This window comes from Panthera onca, chromosome D2, assembly GCF_046562875.1.
Source record: "Panthera onca isolate mPanOnc1 chromosome D2, mPanOnc1 haplotype 2, whole genome shotgun sequence".
Taxonomy (NCBI): Eukaryota; Metazoa; Chordata; class Mammalia; order Carnivora; family Felidae; genus Panthera; species Panthera onca.
Genome location: NC_138349.1, coordinates 57,598,598 through 57,622,861, shown reverse-complemented (window position 1 = coordinate 57,622,861; position 24,264 = coordinate 57,598,598). Strand labels below are relative to the sequence as shown.

General features: G+C 39.7%; 1 protein-coding gene across 1 annotated transcript in view; it reads left to right on the top strand.

Moving 5' to 3' along the window:
• The window catches only part of KIFBP (kinesin family binding protein), a 41,298-nt gene extending 18,836 nt beyond the window's left edge, over nucleotides 1–22,462 (top strand). Inside the window, exons 4-7 of the mRNA XM_078434321.2 lie at nucleotides 234–417; nucleotides 3,072–3,153; nucleotides 10,047–10,162; nucleotides 21,033–22,462. Of these exons, the coding sequence (XP_078290447.1) occupies nucleotides 234–417; nucleotides 3,072–3,153; nucleotides 10,047–10,162; nucleotides 21,033–21,908 (1,258 nt within the window). The 3' untranslated portion in view covers nucleotides 21,909–22,462. The remainder of the gene's footprint in view (nucleotides 1–233; nucleotides 418–3,071; nucleotides 3,154–10,046; nucleotides 10,163–21,032) is intronic.
• Nucleotides 22,463–24,264: the final 1,802 nt, after the last annotated feature.

Here is a 24,264-nt window from a genome sequence, read left to right as displayed (position 1 = left end):
AGACCCTTTGAAGGTAATAGAATGTGGTTTCTGAGATGGATTTAAAAACCTCCATTTACTACTTACTAGATATGTGACCCTGTTCAAATAGGAGGCTCTGTTTTCCTTATCTGTTAAATAGATACAATAGCCATACCCAACTCAAAGGGTTGGTAAGAAGATCAAGGTAAATATATATGAAAGTTCCTTATAAAATGTAAACCATTACGCAAATATTCACTTTTTCTTCATAGATTTGAGAAGGTGTATACTCATAACCTCTATTACTTGGCTCAAGTGTACCAGCACATGGAAATGTTTGAGAAGGCTGCTCATTATTGTCACAGTACCCTAAAACGCCAACTTGAACACAATGCCTACCATCCTATAGAGTGGGCTATTAATGCTGCTACCTTGTCACAATTTTACATCAATAAGGTAAGCTTCTCAAATAGTTATCTAACAAAGTTATTGATAGTGTGTATAAAAATACTACTAGACAGAGAGAGAGGGAGAGAGAGAGAGTAGTACCTTGAAAATGTCATCTTTTAAAAACAGGTAGCTTTTATTTTATGGTATAAACTGGACAGAAAAAGCCCAGTTTGCCAGTATAGTAAACTTTTGTAGCTTTCTATTGCATTAATCCTTTTGAATTGTAAAATACTGAGTTTTATCATTGTCTTACATGCTGCTAGCCCTAAAAATTACATGTTACCTAAGACCAATTCTTTTTTGATATAGCACACTATCAGTTCATTCTAGTGAGATGTTACCTTAAATTGCAGATTTTATCTGATAGATAAAAGTTTATTTTTATGCAGTGGTAATCTGTTAACTATGAGGATTTGTCTGAGGAAGTTGACTGTTAAATGTGGGCTTCGATAAAAGCATGTGATGCATTTCAGTTATTCTTTAGAATTAACTCCTCTGTAGTAATTTTTCCATGTTGGAAATATCTCTACTCAGTTCCAGAGTTGTAGCTCTTTATGATACATTTCTTCTGGAGTATCCCACAGGAACAAACTTGAGCTTCATGGTTGTTTATCAGAATTATTCAGAATCGTGTTGGTATACTTTTAATTGGTCTGTTTATTCCTTTAGTCCCTAAGAGTTTTAATGCTAAAACACTTTTAAGCCACCTTTCCCAGCCGGATTTTCTGTTAATCCTCAATAAGATATTCAGGAATAGAAATTACTTTTATTTGTATTTCTAATTCACTCTGAACTTTTGGTAAATCTTTGCTTATCAGAGTTCCTTCTTAAATCTCTCTGGTTACCTGCTGCCGTATCCTTACTGGGCCTTTATCCTTTCTAAGCTTTTTGTTAGTGCTGGTTCTGTAAATGCGCCCTATGTTTAAAGTATTGTCCCACAGAATTTCATTCAGAAAAGCTATTAGCAGGCGAGAAAGGGCTATGGTGACTGCAGCATCGCTTCTAGGACTTTGGTCTAAGATCAAGCGTGTAAGTAACGCTATTGCATATATTGGAGCATTCGGTTAAATCTAACTCTCATGAATCCATTTCATTGTGGTCATCATCAAAAGTGTTATCCGGTGCCTCTGCTTGTGGCACCTTTTTTAATAGCTTCCAGAGGCCCCTTCTTTGTTTTGTTTAGCAACTTTAAAGCTACATACTCACTGTGATTTTAATTAAGAAAACTCCATCAATATTAATAGTACTAAGATATCTAGATATTAATTTAAAGTGTAATAAAAAATTTAAAGTTGTTAAGCATTGCTTATGTGGAGCATGCAGTAATTTTCATGAGTACCTCCCCCACCCTGTGCTTTTTTTTTTAAGCCAAAACGTTTTATAAGTTTTTGTTACAACTAGCTGATTTATATTGCAGAGATTTGAACCATTTTTACCAAAAAAATGCAGTTGTCATTTATATCATTCTCATCTTCATCTGGTTCCAGTGATGAGGTTTTGCTACTTGATGTGTCCATACCTGGCAGGTGCTAAAGTCCCACATTTACCAGCCACCTAGAGGGCACAAGGCACTCACTGTCCTAGCAGTGGTTGCTTGCAGGAAGGCAATCTGGACAAAGCTGAAGTGATGGGTAAAGGATTGCAGAGGGACAGTTAAAGCTTCTTTATGTAAACTGTAACTTTCTTTGGGTTTTCAAGGTTTAACACCTTCATTTTGGTCTATAGATGTTGCTGGGCTAATACTGTACGTGGTACCCAGCTATTCGCAAGGTGGCTTCTGATTTGCTATAATAGAGAGATGCCTTTTGTGCTGAGATTTTAAAGTCCTAGCCAACCATTAAAAATCTTCTTAGCAAAATCAGGTATTATTAATATGAACTAGACATTTAATTAATGAGGGTGGCTTCCAACTAAAAGTTGGACTTTAACTTTGTATTTCTGCTGGGTTGGTCCTGTGACTTACATGATAAATGCAAAATGTTTATATTAACAAGGAGATCTTCTCTAAGTGTTTGAGAACTTTACCATGCCCAGATTTGAATTAGGAAGTCTTCAAGTGTGTTGGTAAAGCAGTTCTATAAAGTTCATCTGTGGAAATCTGTTAACTTCAAAACTTGGTGGGAACCCTCATTCATCACATGTAAATTCCAAAAATTCTAGAAGACAGGAATCTCTTCCTATCAAAACTTACCCGTTTTGCCTTTGAATGGCGGGATGTATGAAGATATCTCTAAGAAAATTAAATCTTCAAGTCCTCTGACAGGATGTGAATGGTCTACAGTTTATCATGCATGGCATTTTGGCTATGTGGACTGAACCTGAAGGACTGTCTGGAACATTCTAAGTCTAGGATTGTAGCCGCTCCTGTGTTGTACCTACTGGTAACCTGAAAGAGCTAACTTTCCATCAGGAGTTGTTTTGCAGCCAGTTTGGATTATTATTAAGAGTTTGGGGGCATTGTTACTTGAATCTTTTAGGTAGCTTTTTAACCAGAGGAAACATGTCATCTACTGTCTTAATGTTCAGCAACCACACAGGGTCTCCTTAGTGGTTTTTACCTGTTTTTATAGCTTTTCCCATACTAGACGACTTTATATAAGTATTAATTGCAGATAAGGCTGTGTGATAATTGCATTTACTCTTGTTTATTTCTTCAACAGCTATGTTTTATGGAAGCCAGGCACTGTTTGTCTGCTGCTAATGTTATTTTTGGTCAAACTGGAAAGATCTCAACAGAAGACAGTAAGTTCATAATGTGCATGTTTTATTATACAACTTTTAAAAAACAGTTTGAAATCATTTTAAATTTTAGAAAATTCAAGAACAGAACAAAGAACTGCCATATACCCTTCTAAATTCACCAATTTTTAGGGGCGCCTGGGTGGCTCAGTCGATTAAGTGTCCGACTTCGGCTCAGGTTGTGATCTCGCGGTCTATGAGTTTGAGCCCCGCGTCGGGCTCTGTGCTGACAGCTCAGAGCCTGGATCCCATTTCGGATTCTGTGTATCCCTCTCTCTCTGCCCCTCACCTGCTCGTGGTCTGTCTCTCTTGCTCTCAAAAATAAATAGAACATAAAAAAATTTTTAATTCACCAGTTTTTAATAGTTGCCTCATTTGCAATCACATTTTATTTTTCATTCAGAACCATTTGAGAGAAGATTGCAAATATTAGGCTCCTTTACTCCTTTAATACTTTAGTGTATATTTCCTAGGAATATTTTCCTACCTAATCATAGAACAGGAAATGTAACATTGATACAGTTCTTTTCTCTATAATGCATATTTCTATTTTATTAATTATCCCTGTCATGACTTTCACAGTAATTTTTCTAGTACTACAGTATCCAGTTCATGATTTCATATTGCATTTAATTGTCACATCTCTTTATTGTCCTTTAAAAAAATTTTTTTTTAAATTTTATTTATTTGAGGGGCACCTGGGTGGCTCAGTCGGTTAAGCGTCCGACTTCAGGTCAGGTCATGATCTCTCAGCTTGTGAGTTCGAGCCCTGCATTGGGCTCTGTGCTGACAGCTCACAGCCTTCAGCCTGCTTCAGATTCTGTGTCTCCCTCTCTGCTCCTCCCCTGCTTGCACTCTATCTCTTTCTCTCTCAAAAATAAATAATAAACATTAAAAAAATTTAATAATAAATTTTATTTATTTTGATAGAGTGTGCATGCATGCACATGCATGTGGAGGAGGAACAGAGAGAGAGGAGAGAGAAAATCCCTAGCAGTCTTCGTGCTATCGGTGCAGAGCCCGACACTGGGCTCAGTCTCACAAACCGTGACATCATGACCTGAGCTGAAATCAAGAGTTAGCCACTTAATCCACTGAGCCTCCCAGGCGCCCCTCTTTACTGTCCTTTAATCTGGAACAGTTCCTCAGCCTTTCTTTCTCTTTCATCACACAGATATTTTTGAAAAATATAAGCCAGTTATTACACTGGATTTCCATCAGTTGGTGTTTGATGTTTCCTTAGGCTAAGAATCAGAGTACAGGGTCACCTGAATGGCACAATTGGTTAAGCGTCCGACCTTGGCTCAGGTCATGATCTCTCAGTTCATGAGTTCGAGCCCCACATCAGGCTGTCTGCTGTCAGCACCAAGTCTGCATCGGATCCTCTGTCTTCCTCTCTTTCTGCTCCTCTCCCACTCGTGCGTGTGTGCTCTCTCTCTTGAAAATGAACATTAAAAAAAAGATTCAGATTATACATTTTTGGTTGGAATACTACATAAGTGATCTATCCAAATGTCTAGTTTTTTAAGTATAGTGTTTTATTTAGTCTTAAAAATCACAGTTAACATGTGTATTTGAGCACATCAAAACCACAGTGCGATACTATCTCATAATTGTGAGAATGGCTTTTACGAAAAAGACAAGAAATAACAGGTGTTGGCAAGGATATGGATAAAAGGGAACCCTGTGCACTGTTGATGGGAATGTAAATTGGTGTAGCCACTGTGGAAAACAGTATGGAGGTTCCTCAAAAAATTAAAAATAGAAATAACATATAGTTCAGTAATTCCACTTCTGGGTATTTACCCAAAGAAAAAGAAAACACTAATTTGAAAAGATATATGCACCTCCATGTTTATTACAGTATTATTTACAATCACCAAGACATGAAAACAACTTAAGTGTCCATCGATGGATGAGTGGATAAAGAAAATGTGGTGTAGCAATCCCTATCAAAATAACACCAGCATTCTTCACAGAGCTATAACAAACAATCCTAAAATTTATGTGGAAACAGAAAAGACCCAAATAACCAAAGCAATCCTGAAAAAGAAAACCAAAGCTGGAGACATCATAGTTCTGGACTTCAAGCTGTAGTACAGAGCTGTAATCATCAAGACACTATGGTAGGCACAGAAACAGACACTCAGATCAATGGAACAGTATAGAGAACCCAGGGGCACCTGGGTGACTCAGTCGGTTAAGCGTCCAACTTTGGCTCAGGTTGTGATCTCATGGTTTGTGGGTTTGAGCCCTGCGTTGGGCTCTGTGCTAACAGCTCGGAGCCTGGAGCCTGCTTCAGATTCTGTGTCTCCCTTTCTCTCTGCCCCTTCCCCGCTCACACTCTGTCTCTCTCTCTCAAAAATAAATAAACATTAAAAAATTTTTTTTTAAGAATAGAGAACCCAGAAATGGACCCACAAACATATTTGACAAAGCTGGAAAGAATATCCACTGGAAAAAAGACAGTCTCTTCAGCAAATGGTGTTGGGAAAACTGGACAGAGACATGCAGAAGAATGAACCTGGACGACTTTCTTACATCATACACCAAAATAAACTCAAAATGGACGAAGACCTGAATGTAAGACAAGAAGCTGTCAACATCCTAGAGGAGAAAACAAGCAAAAACCTCTTTGACCTTGGCTGCAGCAACTTCTTAGTTGACATGTCTCCAGAAGCAAGGGAAACAAAAGCAAAAATGAACTGTTGGGACCTCAGCAAGATAAAAAGCTTCTGCACAGTGAAGGAAACAGTCAGCAAAACTAAAAGGCAGCCGACGGAATGGGAGATCGTTGCAAATGACATATCAGATAAAGGGTTAGTATCTAAAATCTATAAAGAACTTACCAAATGCAACACCCAAAAAACAAATAATCCAGTGAAGAAATGGGCAGGAGCTCCTGGGTACCTCAGTCAGTTAAGCATTCGATTTCAGCTCAGGTCATGATTTCATAGTTCGTGAGTTCAAGCCCCACATCGGGCTCTGTGCTGACAGCCTAGAGCATGGAGCCTTCTTCAGATTCTGTGTCTCCCTCTTTCTGCCCCTCCCCTGCTCACTTTCTGTCTGTCTCAAAAATAAATAAACATTAAAAAAAAAAAAAGAGGAGTGCCTGGGTGGCTCAGTCAGTTGAGCATCCAACTTCGGCTCAGGTCATGATCTCGCAGCATGTGAGTTCGAGCCCCATGTCGGGCTCTGTGCTGACAGCTCAGAGCCTGGAGCCTGCTTCGGATTCTGTCTCCCTCTCTCTCTGCCCCTCCCCCGCTCATGCTCTGTCTCTCTCTCTCTCTCTCTCTGTCAAAAATAAACATTAAAAAAAAAATCTAAAAAAAAAGAAATGGGCAAAAGACATGAATAGACATTTTTCCAAAGAAGACATCCAGATGGCTAACAGACACATGAAAGAATGCTCAACATAGCTCATCATCAGAGAAATACAAATCAAAACCACAATAAGATACCACCTCACACCCATCAGAATGCCTAAAATTAACAACTCAGGCAACAACAGGTGTTGGTGAGGATGTGGAAAAAAGGGAACCCTTTTGCACTGCTGGTGGGAATGCAAACTGGTGCAGCCACTCTGGAAAACAGTGTGGAGGTTCTTCAAAAAACTAAAAATAGAACTACTCTACAACACAGCAGTTGAATTACTAGGTATTTATCCGGAGGATACAAAAATGCTGATTCAAAGGGGCGCATGCACTCCAACGTTTATAGCAGTACTATTGATAATAGCCAAAATATGGAAAGAGCCCAAATGTCGATTGACTGATGAATGGATAAAGAAGATGTGGTATATATGTTCAGTGGAATATTACGTGGCAATCAAAAAGAATGAAATCTTGCCGTTTACAACAGCATGGACAGTGTATTATGCTAAGCTAAGTAAGTCAGAGAAAGACAAATATCATATGATTTCACTCATATGTGGAGTTTAAGAAACAAAACAGATAAACATAGGGGAAGAGAAGCAAAAATAATACAAAAACAGAGGGAGACAAACCGTAAGAGACTCTTAAATACAGAGAATAAACCGAGGGTTGCTGGCAGGGTGATGGGTGGGGGAAGGGCTAAAGGGGTGAGGGGCATTAAGGAAAACATCGGTTGGGATGAGCACTGGGTGTTACATGTACGTGATGAATCACTAAATTCTGTCCCTGGACATAATTGAATGAATGAATGAATGAATGAGTGAAGCGTGATGTATATATACAGTAGATTATTATTCCGGAAAAGAAGGAGAAAAAAATCCTGTTTAGTGGAAGGTATAAACTTCCAATTATGATTAAGTCATGGGATGGTAATGTACAGCATGGTGACTATAGCTAATATTGTATTGAGTATTGGAAAGTTGCTAAGAGGGTATATCTTTTTTTTTTTAAGCTTATTTATTTATTTTGAGAGATAGCGGGAGCAGGGGAGGGGCAGAGAGAGAGGGAGAATCCCAAGTAGGCCCCGCGTTGTCAGCAGGGAGCCTAATGCGGAGCTCAAACCCACGATGTGTGGCCCAAACTCACAAACCATGAGATCATGACCTGAGCCAAAATCAAGAGTTGGATGCTTAATGGGCTGAGCCACCAAGGCGCCCCTTATAATAAGACTTTAAAGATGTACCTCTTGGTGTGCCGAGAGTTCAAGCCCTATGTCAGGCTCAGAGCTGACAGTGCAGGGCCTGCTTGGGATTCTCTCTCTCCCTGTCTCTTTCTCTCTGCCTGCCCCTCCTCTGCTTGCACTCTCTCTCTCTTTCAAAATAAATAAATAAATAAACATTAAAAAAAAATAGTCTCATTACAAGAAAAACTGAATTGTGTATGGTGATAAATATTAACCAGACTTACTGTAATGATCATTTCACAGTACATACAAACATCAAATCTTTGTGTGTATAACACTATAGTTGATCCTTGAATAATGTGGAGTGTCAGGGCACCTATCTCCTGTGTAGTTAAAGATCCATGTATAACTTTTGACTCCCCAGAACTTAAATCACTAAGAGCTTACTGTTGACCAGATGCCTTACCATAACAATTAACACATATTTTGTGTATGTATTATATACTCTAATCTTACAATGAAATAAGTCAGAGTAAAGAAACTGTTCAGAAAACCATAAGAAAGAGAAAATACATTTACAGTACTGTACTAAAAAAATTCATGTATAAATAGGACTGTGCAGTTCAAACCTGTGTTGTTCAAGGCTCAACTAAAATGTCATATGTCAGTTGTACCTCAATTAAAAAAAATTCGTACTTTTTATTATTATAAAATCAGTAACATACTTACACAGGGCCCCTGAGCACATTTTACTAAATTTTCAACCGGGTAATTTTTGCTTCCAAACCTTAACGAAGTCAAGTACCCAGATCTACAAGCTATTTCTGAAAAAGAAAGAAAAAGGACTCCATATCTAAGTACAAGTTCCAAAGTATAGTCAGTCCTCATTATTTATGGATTCCAAACTCGCAAATTCACCTGTTGCTACGATTAACTTGTAACCCCGAACACAGTACTTGGGGCACTTCTGTGATCATTTGCAGACATTTGAGTCACCTGAGATGCGCATTCCTAGCTGGTGTTGAACAAGGCAACACTCTGCCTTCTTGTTTCAACTCTCATACAGTGAGGAAATGTCCTTTTTGTGGCTTATTTGGTACCCCATTTTTCACATTTTTGTGTTGTTTTTTTTTGTTGTTGGCAATTTCACTGTTTAAAATGGCCTCCAAACGGAGTGCTAAAGTGCTGTCCAGTGTCCGTAAGCACATGAAGGCTGTCATGGACCTTATGGAGAAATGACAGTGTTAGCACAAGTTGTAGTGCTGTTGGTTATGAGTTCAATGTTAATGAGTCAACAATATATATTAAATAAGGAATCTTTAAACAGAAACACAGTCAAAATAATCAGTTAATAAAAATGTGACCAGAAGCTCAAAGGAATCTAACCGTGTATTTTCCTGAGGAGCAATGTTTGAGCACTTGCTAATTCAGTGTTCACGGTGACTTCTTGGAACACGACTACCACAGATAATGAGAATCGACTGTACGTTGTTTCCTTAGTTTTACTGTTGGAGACAAAAACTGCTTTTTCTGCTGAGACAAATGTTCATCTGAAGGAGATAATCAAACCATCAGTGACTTGTTTCAGTGCCATGTTTCTGTGTTGCACGGGATGTAGTGACTTGATTCTCTCCTTGGAGAGCTGGATACTGGGTTTGCTCTACTTGGTGTTGGTGGCACACCGTGTTGATGGGAAAAGGTGGACTACAGAGGAAAGTACACAGATTCATAGTAATATTGCATTAAATCTAATATGGTGGTGGAAAATGTTGCTTCACGTTACAAAGGATGTTACAAACTCTGACCCAGTAAATTCTCCTTCTAGGAATCTGTCCTAAGGAAATAATCCAAAATTCAGACAGGTTTATGCACAGAGATCTTTCTGTTTAGACTTGCTTGCTATAGAAGAATTGGAAACAATGCATGCCCAGAAGTAAAAGAATGGTTATATAAAGTAGGGAGCATCTCTTTAATTTTATGTAATTCTGTACTTGAAAATGTTAGAGTTGATAAGATATGGGTAAAATGTTAGTGGTATAATATATAAGGAAAAAGCTGTATTCAAAATGGAATATACAGTGTGACCTTAGTTTTTGCCTACAGATAACACATAAGAAAAAATCGGAAAGAAATGTACAAAAATAATAGCAGAGATTATTCCTACTTCCTCTGGTAGTAGGAATTTTGGGTGGGTTCCCCCCCTCCCCTCCCTCCCTGTTGCTTCAGTGAGAATCTGTTCCTCTTAAATTCAGGAAGAAGTGGTGTAAAAAGAATGTCATACACAATGCAAATTACGATTGTGACCATTAACTTAGATAAATCATGTTATGTGATTTTAGCTACTGAAGCTGAAGGAGATGTGCCAGAGCTTTATCATCAAAGAAAAGGAGAAATAGCAAGATGCTGGATCAAATATTGTTTGACTCTCCTGCAGAATGCCCAGCTTTCCATGCAGGTAATGCCTTTTCTTTCTTAAATAAGCAGGATGTAAGTAAAAGCCTAAACTGGGAATTATGCCCATTGGGCTCTTTGCATGTTTATTATGCAAAGCATGCAGAATGCTCTCAAATATTTCTAGCTCTCCCATCTCTGCCTTTTAGAATCTTAGTGTTCAGGGTCCATCTCAAATACCACTTCTTCCTTAGAGACTCTTCTTTGGATAGAATATAAATTTCTTGAGAGGTGGGGACTGCATCATATTCATGTTATCATTATCTCCAGGCATTACAGGTTCTCAATAAATTAATTATTCAGTGAGTAATTCTTCATATTGTACAGATATCATTTCTCTCCTTTAAACTCTATAGAACTTTCATTGCCTTTCATAAATCACTTAGGTTTTGCTTTGTATTAGCTCTGTTCATATTCGTATCTTATTCCTTCACCTCTTTTTAGACTATAAGCAATTTGAGGGTAGGAAACAATTCTTACTAACCTTTATACACTTTATACAGTATATAAGTATATTTATATTATTTTTAGAAAAATATATATCTGGAAACAGCCCTGCCAGTTTATAGCTGTTTGTGTGTGGCAATTTACTTAAACTCTCTTTGTCTCAATATTATCACAAAGAAGGTGGAAATAATAATAGTACTTACTTAGGGCGCCTGGGTGGCTCAGTCGGTTAAGCATCCTACTTTGGCTCAGGTCATGATCTCATGGTTTGTGAGTTCGAGCCCCATATCAGGCTCTGTGCTGACAGCTCAGAGCCTGGAGCCTGCTTCTGATTCTGTGTCTCCCTCTCTCCCTGCCCCTCCCCTGCTTGTGCTCTGTCTCTCTCAAAAATAAATAAACATTAAAAAATTTTTTTAAATAATAGTACTTAATATTGTTATCAGAGTTAAATTAATATATATGCAAAGGGCTCAGAAAAGTGCCCTAGACATACTAAGTCCTCAATAAATGTTAATGGTTATCATCATCATTACCAATCTGTACTGAATCCTAGTTTCTAACCACTAAGGAGAAAAATAAATCATTTGGTTGCAATATACTAAGTGTAGATACATAGAAGACTTTCCTGGAGGAGTAACGCTTTTTTTTTTTTTTTTTTTTTTTTATGCATGCATGCATGCATTAAAGTACAATAAGTTTGAGGGGGGTTCCGGAAGATGGCGGCGTAGGAGGACGCGGGGCTCACAGCGCGTCCTGCCTATCACTTAGATTCCACCTACACCTGCCTAAAGAACCCAGAAAACCGCCAGAGGATTAGCAGAAGGGAGTCTCCGGAGTCAAGCGCAGACTAGAGGCCCACGGAAGAGGGTAGGAAGGGCGGCGAGGCGGTGCGCGCTCCACGGACTGGCGGGAGGGAGCCGGGGCGGAGGGGCGGCTCGCCGGCCAAGCAGAGCCCCCGAGTCTGGCTGGCAAAAGCGGAGGGGCCGGACAGACTGTGTTCCCACAGCAAGCGCGACTTAGCGTCTGGGAGGTCATAAGTTAACAGCTCTGCTCGGAAAGCGGGAAGGCTGGAGGACAAAGGGAGGGAGAGCTGCTGAGCCCCCGGACGGCAGAGCTCAGCTTGGCGGGGAACAAAGGCGCCAGCGCCATCTCCCCCGCCCATCCCCCAGCCAAAATCCCAAAGGGAACCAGTTCCTGCCAGGGACCTTGCTCGCTCCGCGCAAACACCCAACTCTGTGCTTCTGCGGAGCCAAACCTCCGGCAGCGGATCTGACTCCCTCCCGCTGCCACAGGGCTCCTCCTGAAGTGGATCACCTAAGGAGAAGCGAGCTAAGCCTGCCCCTCCAGCCCCCGTGCACCTTGCCTACCCACCCCAGCTAATACGCCAGATCCCCAGCAACACAAGCCTGGCAGTGTGCAAGTAGCCCAGACGGGACACGCCACCCCACAGTGAATCCCGCCCCTAGGAGAGGGGAAGAGAAGGCACACACCAGTCTGACTGTGGCCCCAGCAGTGGGCTGGGGGCAGACATCGGGTCGGACTGCGGCCCCGCCCACTAACTCCAGTTATACACCACAGCACAGGGGAAGTGCACTGCAGGTCCTCACCACGCCAGGGACTCTCCAAAATGACCAAACGGAAGAATTCCCCTCAGAAGAATCTCCAGGAAATAACAACAGCTAATGAACTGATCAAAAAGGATTTAAATAATATAACAGAAAGTGAATTTAGAATAATAGTCATAAAATTAATCGCTGGGCTTGAAAACAGTATACAGGACAGCAGAGAATCTCTTGCCACAAAGATCGAGGGACTAAGGAACAGTCACGAGGAGTTGAAAACGCTTTAAACGAATTGCAAAACAAAATGGAATCCACGATGGCTCGGCTTGAAGAGGCAGAGGAGAGAATAGGTGAACTAGAAGATAAAGTTATGGAGAAAGAGGAAGCTGAAAGAAAGAGAGATAAAAAAATCCAGGAGTATGAGGGGAAAATTAGAGAACTAAGTGATACACTAAAAAAAAATAATATACGCATAATTGGTATCCCAGAGGAGGAAGAGAGAGGGAAGGGTGCTGAAGGGGTACTTGAACAAATTATAGCTGAGAACTTCCCTGAACTGGGGAAGGAAAAAGGCATTGAAATCCAAGAGGCACAGAGAACTCCCTTCAGACGTAACTTGAATCGATCTTCTGCACGACATATCATAGTGAAACTGGCAAAATACAAGGATAAAGAGAAAATTCTGAAAGCAGCAAGGGATAAACGTGCCCTCACATATAAAGGGAGACCTATAAGACTCGTGACTGATCTCTCCTTTGAAACTTGGCAGGCCAGAAAGGCTTGGCACGATATCTACAGTGTGCTAAACAGAAAAAATATGCAGCCGAGAATCCTTTATCCAGCAAGTCTGTCATTTAGAATAGAAGGAGAGATAAAGGTCTTCCCAAACAAACAAAAACTGAAGGAATTTGTCACCACGAAACCAGCCCTACAAGAGATCCTAAGGGGGATCCTGTGAGACAAAGTACCAGAGACATCACTACGAGCATAAAACATACAGACATCACAATGACTCTAAACCCATATCTTTCTATAATAACACTGAATGTAAATGGATTAAATGCGCCAACTAAAAGACATAGGGTATCAGAATGGATAAAAAAACAAGACCCATCTATTTGCTGTCTACAAGAGACTCATTTTAGATCTGAGGACACCTTTAGATTGAGAGTGAGGGGTTGGAGAACTATTTATCATGCTCCTGGAAGCCAAAAGAAAGCTGGAGTAGCCATACTTATATCAGACAAACTAGACTTTAAATTAAAGGCTGTAACAAGAGATGAAGAAGGGCATTATATAATAATCACAGGGTCTATCCACCAGGAAGAGCTAACTATTATAAATGTCTATGCGCCAAATACCCGAGCCCCCAGATATATAAAACAATTACTCATAAACATAAGCAACCTTATTGATAAGAATGTGGTCATTGCAGGGGACTTTAACACCCCACTTACAGAAATGGATAGATCATCTAGACACACGGTCAATAAAGAAACAAGGGCCCTGAATGATACATTGGATCAGATGGACTTGACAGATATATTTAGAACTCTGCATCCCAAAGCAACAGAATATACTTTCTTCTCGAGTGCACATGGAACATTCTCCAAGATAGATCATATACTGGGTCACAAAACAGCCCTTCATAAGTTTACAAGAATTGAAATTATACCATGCATACTTTCAGACCACAATGCTATGAAGCTTGAAATCAACCACAGGAAAAAGTCTGGAAAACCTCCAAAAGCATGGAGGTTAAAGAACACCCTACTAACGAATGAGTGGGTCAACCAGGCAATTAGAGAAGAAATTAAAACATATATGGAAACAAACGAAAATGAAAATACAACAATCCAAACGCTCTGGGATGCAGCGAAGGCAGTCCTGAGAGGAAAATACATTGCAATCCAGGCCTATCTCAAGAAACAAGAAAAATCCCAAATACAAAATCTAACAGCACACCTAAAGGAAATAGAAGCAGAACAGCAAAGGCAGCCTAAACCCAGCAGAAGAAGAGAAATCATAAAGATCAGAGCAGAAATAAACAATATAGAATCTAAAAAAACTGTAGAGCAGATCAACGAAACCAAGAGTTGGTTTTTTGAAAAAATAAACAAAATTGACAAACCTCTAGCCAGGCTTCTCAAAAAGAAAAGGGAGATGACCCAAATAGATAAAATCATGAATGAAAATGGAATGATTACAACCAATCCCTCAGAGATACAAACAATTATCAGGGAATACTATGAAAAATTATATGCCAGCAAATTGGACAACCTGGAAGAAATGGACAAATTTCTAAACACCCACACTCTTCCAAAACTCAATCAGGAGGAAATAGAAAGCTTGAACAGACCCATAACCAGCGAAGAAATTGAATCGGTTATCAAAAATCTCCCAACAAATAAGAGTCCAGGACCAGATGGCTTCCCAGGGGAGTTCTACCAGACATTTAAAGCAGAGATAATACCTATCCTTCTCAAGCTATTCCAAGAAATAGAAAGGGAAGGAAAACTTCCAGACTCATTCTATGAAGCCAGTATTACTTTGATTCCTAAACCAGACAGAGACCCAGTAAAAAAAGAGAACTACAGGCCAATATCCCTGATGAATATGGATGCAAAAATTCTTAATAAGATACTAGCTAATCGAATTCAACAGCATATAAAAAGAATTATTCACCATGATCAAGTGGGATTCATTCCTGGGATGCAGGGCTGGTTCAACATTCGCAAATCGATCAACGTGATACATCACATTAACAAAAAAAAAGAGAAGAACCATATGATCCTGTCAATCGATGCAGAAAAGGCCTTTGACAAAATCCAGCACCCTTTCTTAATAAAAACCCTTGAGAAAGTCGGGATAGAAGGAACATACTTAAAGATCATAAAGGCCATTTATGAAAAGCCCACAGCTAACATCATCCTCAACGGGGAAAAACTGAGAGCTTTTTCCCTGAGATCAGGAACACGACAGGGATGCCCACTGTCACCGCTGCTGTTTAATATAGTGCTGGAAGTGCTAGCATCAGCAATCAGACAACAAAAGGAAATCAAAGGCATCAAAATTGGCAAAGATGAAGTCAAGCTTTCGCTTTTTGCAGATGACATGATATTATACATGGAAAATCCGATAGACTCCACCAAAAGTCTGCTAGAACTGATACATGAATTCAGCAAAGTTGCAGGATACAAAATCAATGTGCAGAAATCAGTTGCATTCTTATACACTAACAATGAAGCAACAGAAAGACAAATGAAGAAACTGATCCCATTCACAATTGCACCAAGTAGCATAAAACACCTAGGAATAAATCTAACCAAAGATGTAAAAGATCTGTATGCTGAAAACTATAGAAAGCTTATGCAGGTAATTGAAGAAGATATAAAGAAATGGAAAGACATTCCCTGCTCATGGATTGGAAGAATAAATATTGTCAAAATGTCAATACTACCCAAAGCTATCTACACATTCAATGCAATCCCAATCAAAATTGCACCAGCATTCTTCTCGAAACTAGAACAAGCAATCCTAAAATTCATATGGAACCACAAAAGGCCCCGAATAGCCAAAGTAATTTTGAAGAAGAAGACCAAAGCAGGAGGCATCACAATCCCAGACTTTAGCCTCTACTACAAAGCTGTCATCATCAAGACAGCATGGTATTGGCATAAAAACAGACACATAGACCAATGGAATAGAATAGAAACCCCAGAACTAGACCCACAAACGTATGGCCAACTCATCTTTGACAAAGCAGGAAAGAACATCCAATGGAAAAAAGACAGTCTCTTTAACAAATGGTGCTGGGAGAACTGGACAGCAACATGCAGAAGGTTGAAACTAGACCACTTTCTCACACCATTCACAAAAATAAACTCAAAATGGATAAAGGACCTGAATGTGAGACAGGAAACCATCAAAACCTTAGAGGAGAAAGCAGGAAAAGACCTCTCTGACCTCAGCCGTAGCAATCTCTTACTCGGCACATCCCCAAAGGCAAGGGAATTAAAAGCAAAAGTGAATTACTGGGACCTTATGAAGATAAAAAGCTTCTGCACAGCAAAGGACACAACCAACAAAACTAAAAGGCAACCAACGGAATGGGAAAAGATATTTGCAAATGACACATCGGACAAAGGGCTAGTATCCAAAATCTATAAAGAGCTCATCAAACTCCACACCCGAGAAACAAATAACCCAGTGAAGAAATGGGCAGAAAACATGAATAGACACTTCTCTAAAGAAGACATCCGGATGGCCAACAGGCACATGAAAAGATGTTCAACGTCGCTCCTTATCAGGGAAATACAAATCAAAACCACACTCAGATACCACCTCACGCCAGTCAGAGTGGCCAAAATGAAGAAATCAGGAGACTATAGATGCTGGAGAGGATGTGGAGAAACAGGAACCCTCTTGCACTGTTGGTGGGAATGCAAATTGGTGCAGCCGCTCTGGAAAGCAGTGTGGAGGTTCCTCAGAAAATTAAAAATAGACCTACCCTATGACCCAGCAATAGCACTGCTAGGAATTTATCCAAGGGATACAGGAGTACTGATGCATAGGGGCACCTGTACCCCAATGTTTATAGCGGCACTCTCAACAATAGCCAAATTATGGAAAGAGCCTAAATGTCCATCAACTGATGAATGGATAAAGAAATTGTGGTTTATATACACAATGGAATACTACGTGGCAATGAGAAAAAATGAAATATGGCCTTTTGTAGCAACATGGATGGAACTGGAGAGTGTGATGCTAAGTGAAATAAGCCATACAGAGAAAGACAGATACCATATGGTTTCACTCTTATGTGGATCCTGAGAAACATAACAGAAACCCATGGGGGAGGGGAAGGAAAAAAAAAAAAAGAGGTTAGAGTGGGAGAGAGCCAAAGCATTAGAGACTGTTAAAAACTGAGAACAAACTGAGGGTTGATGGGGGGTGGGAGGGAGGGCAGGGTGGGTGATGGGTATTGAGGAGGGCACCTTTTGGGATGAGCACTGGGTGTTGTATGGAAACCAGTTTGACAGTAAATTTCATATATTAAAAAATAAATAAATAAAAAAAAAATAAAGCTCCAATTTAGTCAACAAAAGAAAAAAAAAAAAAAGTACAATAAGTTTTACTAGCACTAATATAGAACCTATTAAACCAGTAGATGAAATGAAACTAAACAAACAAATCACAAAACCCCAGAAGGATATGTCGTGCAAAGATTAGAGCATTTTAGAGGTAGAGGGTAAAGATGAGGCTTATTTGGGAAAGAAAGGAAGTGGGGAGAACTGGGAGTCTTTCGTCTAGAGAAGTTGGAGCCAGGAAGAGCTGTCGGCTTTCTTCTGCTCAGAAAGTGGTCTAAAAAACATGTAAATAAACAAGCAGCCTGAAAGCAAGTGAGTAAATACAATTTTGGAGACTTAGGGCTTGGGTTTGAAATAATTGTGTGAGGCAAAATACACTGTAATTTAACTCATACCCTTCATTTAGTTGATATTTTCCAGACTGGACACTAGAACTTATCACCTGCTTACTTTAAACTCAAATAGTTGCCAGCTATTGAATTACTCAGATTTTCCTTAATCTGACTGTTAGTTTGATTTCATCCTTCGATCATCTTTTTACCTGAAAAGTGTTCTTCAATCCAAGCTTAAGACCTACACAAATTTATTTATGCCAGCTCTATGCTAGTCATTGTCCTGTGACGAAGAAGAATAGACCTGGCTTTTTACTTCACGTAAAAGTGCAACTTTGATAAGTCCACAGAGGAGAGACCGATGATGGAAGACATAATAGGAGGAAGTAACATTTGAAGGAAGCTCTGGGAATGAGTAGAAATTAGTTAGACTGGAGAAAAGAAGGCACGGCATTCCAACCAGCCGAAACAGCATGTTCTGTGGCACAGGGAGTGTGAATTAGACGGGATGGAACAAAGGCCTGTGAGTCTGGAGTGGAGTGAGAGAGCAGGTGATATAAGACAGAGGCAGAAAGGAGCTGGAATGAGCAGGGCCTTCGAGGAATGAAGACTTAAAGGGTTTGGGGACAATCATTTAGGTAGCAGAATGGAGAATAAATTGGGAAGCAACAGTGGAGGAGGGTGATTAGTTAGAAGACCACTGGAACAGTCTAGGTGAGATGTGAAGGGAGCTTGATCTAGGGTGGTGGCAGAAGAGATAGAAGAAAGAATGGATTCCAGAGGTATTTAGGAAGCAAAGGACTTGGTGATAGATTGAATGTGAAGGATAAAGGGGAGAGCAGAGGGACATCTCAAGGAGGATTCCTAGGTTGTTGGCTGTCCGTGTTCATGGAGGCTTCTTCACTAAAACAACACTAGGACGGGAAACTGCTGAAGAAGAATAGAGTTCCATTGTGGACATCCCGTGGACGCAGAACCTCTGAGTGTTCTTAGAGGAGAGGTCATACAGGGAGCTGTGGTTACGGGTCTGGAGCTTGAGAAGAGGTGTGGGCTGTAGCTATACATTTATAGCTATACATCCTCCCATGGATGGCAGTTGCAGCCATGGGTGTGAACAGAGTCACCTGTAGAGCAGCGCTGTCTAATACAAATAGAATACCAGCCATGTATGTAATTTTCAAAAAATTTTTTTGTTTATTTATTTATTTTGAGAGAGTAGGGGAGGGGCAGAGAGAGAGAATCCTGAACAAGTTTCTGTGCCCTCAGCACAGAGCATGATGCAAAGCTCAAACTCACAAACTGTGAGTTTAAGACCTGAGATGAAACCAGGAGTTGGACACTTAACCAGCTGAGCCACCCAGGCACCCCTGTAATTTTCAATTTTCTAATAGCCACGTCATAAAAGAAAAAAAGGTGAATTAATTTTATATTCTTTAAGCCCAGAATATAAAAAAATTGTTATTTCTATAAGTCATCAGTATTAAATTAAAGAGATTTAAAATTATTTTTGTATTAAGTCTTAGAAATTGGGTGTATATTTTATACATACAGCCCACATCTCAGTTTGAACTTCCCACATTTCCAATGCCCAGTAGTCATCCAAATGTGGCCAATGGCTACTGTTCTGAACAGTGCAGATCTAGGGACAATGTTGAGTGGAAGGAACAAAGGGCTTGGGGGTTGAGCACAGAGGGATCTGATGTTCATGTTCAGTTTTATTGAGAAGGATGAGCTTAGTCTATTTTTTTTTTTAATTTAAAAAAAAAATTTTTTTTGTTAACGTTTATTTATTTTTGAGACAGAGACAGAGCATGAACGGGGGAGGGTCAGAGAGAGAGGGAGACACAGAATCGGAAGCAGGCTCCAGGCTCTGAGCCATCAGCCCAGAGCCAGACGCGGGGCTCAAACTCACGGACCGTGAGATCGTGACCTGAGCTGAAGTCGGACGCTTAACCGACTGAGCCACCCAGGTGCCCCAAGCTTAGTCTATTTTTTAAACCATTTTACTTTTTTTTTTTTCCCCTGAGAAGTAGGGGAGATAACTTTAACTATGATGGTAGATTAAACTGTATCTTCACTTTAGTGTCTTCGAGACCTAGAACGTTTCTCTGTATTTCACTGAATACCTTCTAGCATAAATATCATATCATTAATCTTAATGGCGTCTCTGCGAAATATTAAAAAAAAATTTTTTAATGTTTATTTTTGAGAGAGAGAGTGTGTGTGAGCAAAGGAGGGCAGGGAGAGAGGGAGACACAGAATCTGAAGCAGGCTCCAGGCTCTGAGCTGTCAGCACAGAGCCCAACACGGAGCTCGAACTCATGAACTGGGAGATCATGACCCGAACTGAAGTCAGAGGCTTAACCGACTGAGCCACCCAGGCACACCTCTGTGAAACATTTTAGGATGTAGATTATAGTCTTACATATGTATAATGTTTCAGAGTCTCTAAAATTCTTTCATATGCATTTGTCTTACCTGAAGAAGAAACTATAAATGAGTTTTAGTTCTCCAAAGAAGAAAGTCATATATAAGCAGCTTAATTTATTTAAATAATTTTTCCTATTTCTTGCATTTTTAAAAATGTTTATTTGTTTTGAGAGACAGTGCAAGCAGGGGTGGGGCAGGGAGAGAGGGAGACACAAAATTCAAAGCAGTTTCCAGGCTCTGAGCTGTCAGCACAGGGCCTGATGTGGGGCTCGAACTCATGAACTGCAAGATCATGACCTGAGCCAAAGTCGGACGCTCAACGGACTGACTGAGTCACCTAGGCGCCCCCTCTTACATTTTTTTAAATTTACCACTTTAACCATTTTTTAAAGTTTATTAATTTATCTTGAGAGAGACAGAATGAGTCGGGGAGGGGTAGAGAGAGAGAATCCCAAGCAGGCTCCACACTGCCAGCGCAGAGCCTGATGAGGTGCTCAAACTCAAGAAACTGTGAGATCATGACTTGAGCCGAAACCAAGGGTTGGACCCTCAACCTACTGAGCTACCCCAGCGCCCCTGTTTCTTACATTTTTAATACAATTGAAATATAATTAGAAGAAAGTTTTAAAAGGTATTTAAGATTATAGTACTTCCTGGGGTGCGTGGGTGGGTCAGTTGGTTAAGGATCCAACTCTTGATTTCAGCCTAGGTTTTGATCTCACAGTTTGTGAGTTCGAGCCCCGACTCAGGCTCTGTGCCGACAGGGCAGAACCTGCTTGGAGGAGTTCTCTCTCTCCTATCTCTCTGTCCCGCCCCCTGCTTGCATGCTAGCATGCATGTGTGCTCTCTCTCTCTCTCAAAATAAATAAACATTAAAAAAAAAAAAAAGATTGTAGTATCTCTTTAACTCCAGCTGGAAGAGGGCTTTCTTTTCTTTACTCTTAGGTTTGCCATATTATTTGAGAGCAGGAGATCAGTGTCCTACCTAACCATAATTTATGTTTTTGTTTCAGGACAACATAGGGGAGCTTGATCTTGATAAACAGTCTGAACTTAGAGCTTTGAGGAAAAAGGAACTAGATGAGGAAGAAAGCGTAAGGAAAAAAGCCGTGCAGTTTGGAACCGGTGAGCTGTGTGATGCCATCTCTGCGGTGGAAGAGAAAGTGAGCTATTTGAGACCTTTAGATTTTGAAGAAGCCAGAGAACTTTTCTTATTGGGTCAACACTATGTCTTTGAGGCAAAAGAGTTCTTTCAGATTGATGGTTATGTCACTGACCATATTGAAGTTGTCCAAGACCACAGTGCTCTGTTTAAGGTGCTTGCATTCTTTGAGACCGATATGGAGAGACGGTGCAAGATGCATAAGCGTAGAATAGCCATGTTAGAGCCCCTCATTGTAGACCTGAATCCACAGTATTACCTGTTGGTCAACAGACAGATTCAGTTTGAGATTGCACATGCTTACTATGATATGATGGATTTGAAGGTTGCCATTGCTGACAAGCTGAGGGATCCTGATTCACACATTGTAAAAAAAATAAATAATCTTAATAAGTCAGCACTGAAGTACTACCAGCTCTTTTTAGACTCCCTGAGAGACCCGAACAAAGTATTTCCTGAGCATATAGGGGAAGATGTTCTTCGCCCTGCCATGTTAGCTAAGTTTCGAGTTGCCCGTCTCTATGGCAAAATCATCACTGCAGATCCCAAGAAAGAGCTAGAAAACTTGGCAACATCATTGGAACATTACAAATTTATTGTCGATTATTGTGAAAAGCACCCTGAGGCTGCCCAGGAGATAGAAGTTGAGCTAGAGCTTAGTAAAGAGATGGTGAGTCTTCTTCCAACGAAAATGGAGAGATTCAGAACCAAGATGGCCCTGACTTAATAATCCTTGTTTTTCATGAAAGAAAATGTGCAATATTAAAGAGAGTTTCTCCCTTAGTCAAACAGGCTCAATTCCATTGTGAAGTTTACCTTTATAGCCAGGTGAGTGTAGTTTGAACTTGAGATAACAGACCAATTGAGTTTTTGCTAGGACCTTAATCAACATAAAGATAATAATTTATACCTAATTATGTAAATTGCCTTGTTAAGGTGATGTGTGATTGGTATGTTAGATTGCTTATTTCCTATTTAAGTAGAAACTTTCTGACTCAGTTTTCTAAAGGTAGGTTCTTTGTTGGCTAGTACTTGATAGCTTTATTAAGAAGAAAAATTATGTAGTTATATACCAGTAGACAAGCCTGTTAATTGAAAAGTAACTTCCTGTAGTTATTCTTCCCAAAATATTTACTTTCCTAATTTCCAGAGAAATCTTTCGTTTTCCGAAAACATCAAAAAACTAAGTTATGTTGTAAAGTACTGTAAAGTAGTCGTCTCATTTATAGAGGGAAAAGGCCTTGCTGGAAAATAATAAATTGACTTGTTTCACTAATAAAAGCTTCCATTTACTCTTTTGTTTTCTTACAAGAATTAGTTTTATTTTTGATACTTCAAAGGTATTCCTTTATTTGAAGCCAGAGAATAATATTTCTTTGGCATCATTGCACAGTTAGAAAACACTAAAATCTCATCCATTGAAGAATATTTGAGATCCTGTCTGTGCCAGAAAAATCTTATTGGTTGAGTTGCTTATCAGAGAATTTTGGTAAGTTTATAAACTTTTAAGCACTATTAAAAAAAGGATATGTACTACAAAATAACATTGATAATATATGTTAGTCATTTCAAGAAATGCAGAATTGAAATGGAGTCCCTATCCAGCATAAAAATCAAGATCAGTTGTAAGATTTGATACAGAGGATAGCTCTGAATTTGCCTCAGAAAGCCTAGGATTCAGTCAACTCTAAGATTCTATAACATTTATGTATGTGTGATAAACACCTTGCTTTTCCTCTGAGATCAATTTGTCAGGAAAAAAAATCTGAGTATAAAAGCAATGTGTAACTCACTCAATATTTAATATTCATTATTAAATGTTTACTGTGGATCAGGTACTGTTCTCACTTTTCTAAGCATAAGGGATACAGTGATGAACAAGATAAAGAAGGTCCTGCTCTCATGGAGCAAGCAAACAAATAAGCAAAATGATTTCAGGTCATGAGTGCTGTTAAGGAAGGAACCAGAGTGATGTGGTAAACATTTAATGAGAAGGGGTGCCTACTTTAGCTATAGAGATCTGGAAAGGCCTCTGAAAATGTAGAAGGTGACATTGAGAACTAAATGGGGAAGAAAGGCAGTAAAGATTCTTTGGTAGAGTATATTCCAGAGAGTGCCAGGCCCTCAGGCTGGAACAAATTTAGGAAAGGATTTGGGAAAGGCCACTGTGGCTAGAACAGACGGGGCTTGTGGAGTGAGGTGGAGTGGGGCAGGAGTAGAGAGTCCAAATAGAGACGGTTTTATAGGGGAGAAGTTTGAATTTTATTCTAGGTACAGTAGAAAACCTTTGTAGAATTTTTAAAGGAGCGTGGCATGATCCGATTGGCATATGTAAGAAACCACTCCAGGCTGCTAGGGAGGGAATAGATTGGAGGAGTAGGGGAAGACACCAGAGAGGTAAGAGGGAGACAAGCTAGATTCTGTTAAGATTAATCTGAGTGGTTTGGACTAGGGTGATAAAGTAGGAATGGAGAGAAGTGGATAGATTCGTTATGTACTTTGGAAATAGAATCACATGACATGCTAAAGGATTAAATGTAGGTCATGAGGGGAAAAGAAGAATCAAGAGCCATATTAAGTTGAAGTGTGCAGGAGAAGCATGTTTTTAGGAGGGAATGGGGAGTTAGAATTAAAGAGTTCTGCTCAGGTCATGTGGAGTTTAGGATGTGAAGATCCTTGAAATAAAATGATTTCTGATAATATTCCTTAATTAGACTTGAAAGTGAAGAGGATCCAGATGGGAGGGAGGGTTCCTGGGGGTGGTGACAATGAGTCTGCATCTCAACTACTCTGAGTTCTTCAACTCTCTTGTGAGGACTGATTCTAGAACAGATCCCTCTGTTATAAGCCTCTCTTGATCTAGCCATTTTGCTACCAACCTTACTCAACTTTGTAACTTCATTTATCTAGTCATTCATTATTTGTTTAACAAATGCTGAGGTCTTTCTGTGCACTAGTCATTGTTTTAAGCTCTGAAAATATGGTCTGTAAAGACACAGCCCCTTCAACCTTGATCATTCTTCTTCTTCACAACTGTGTTTTTCAGCTTGAGTTCAAAAGATAAAACCCAGGGCGCCTGGGTG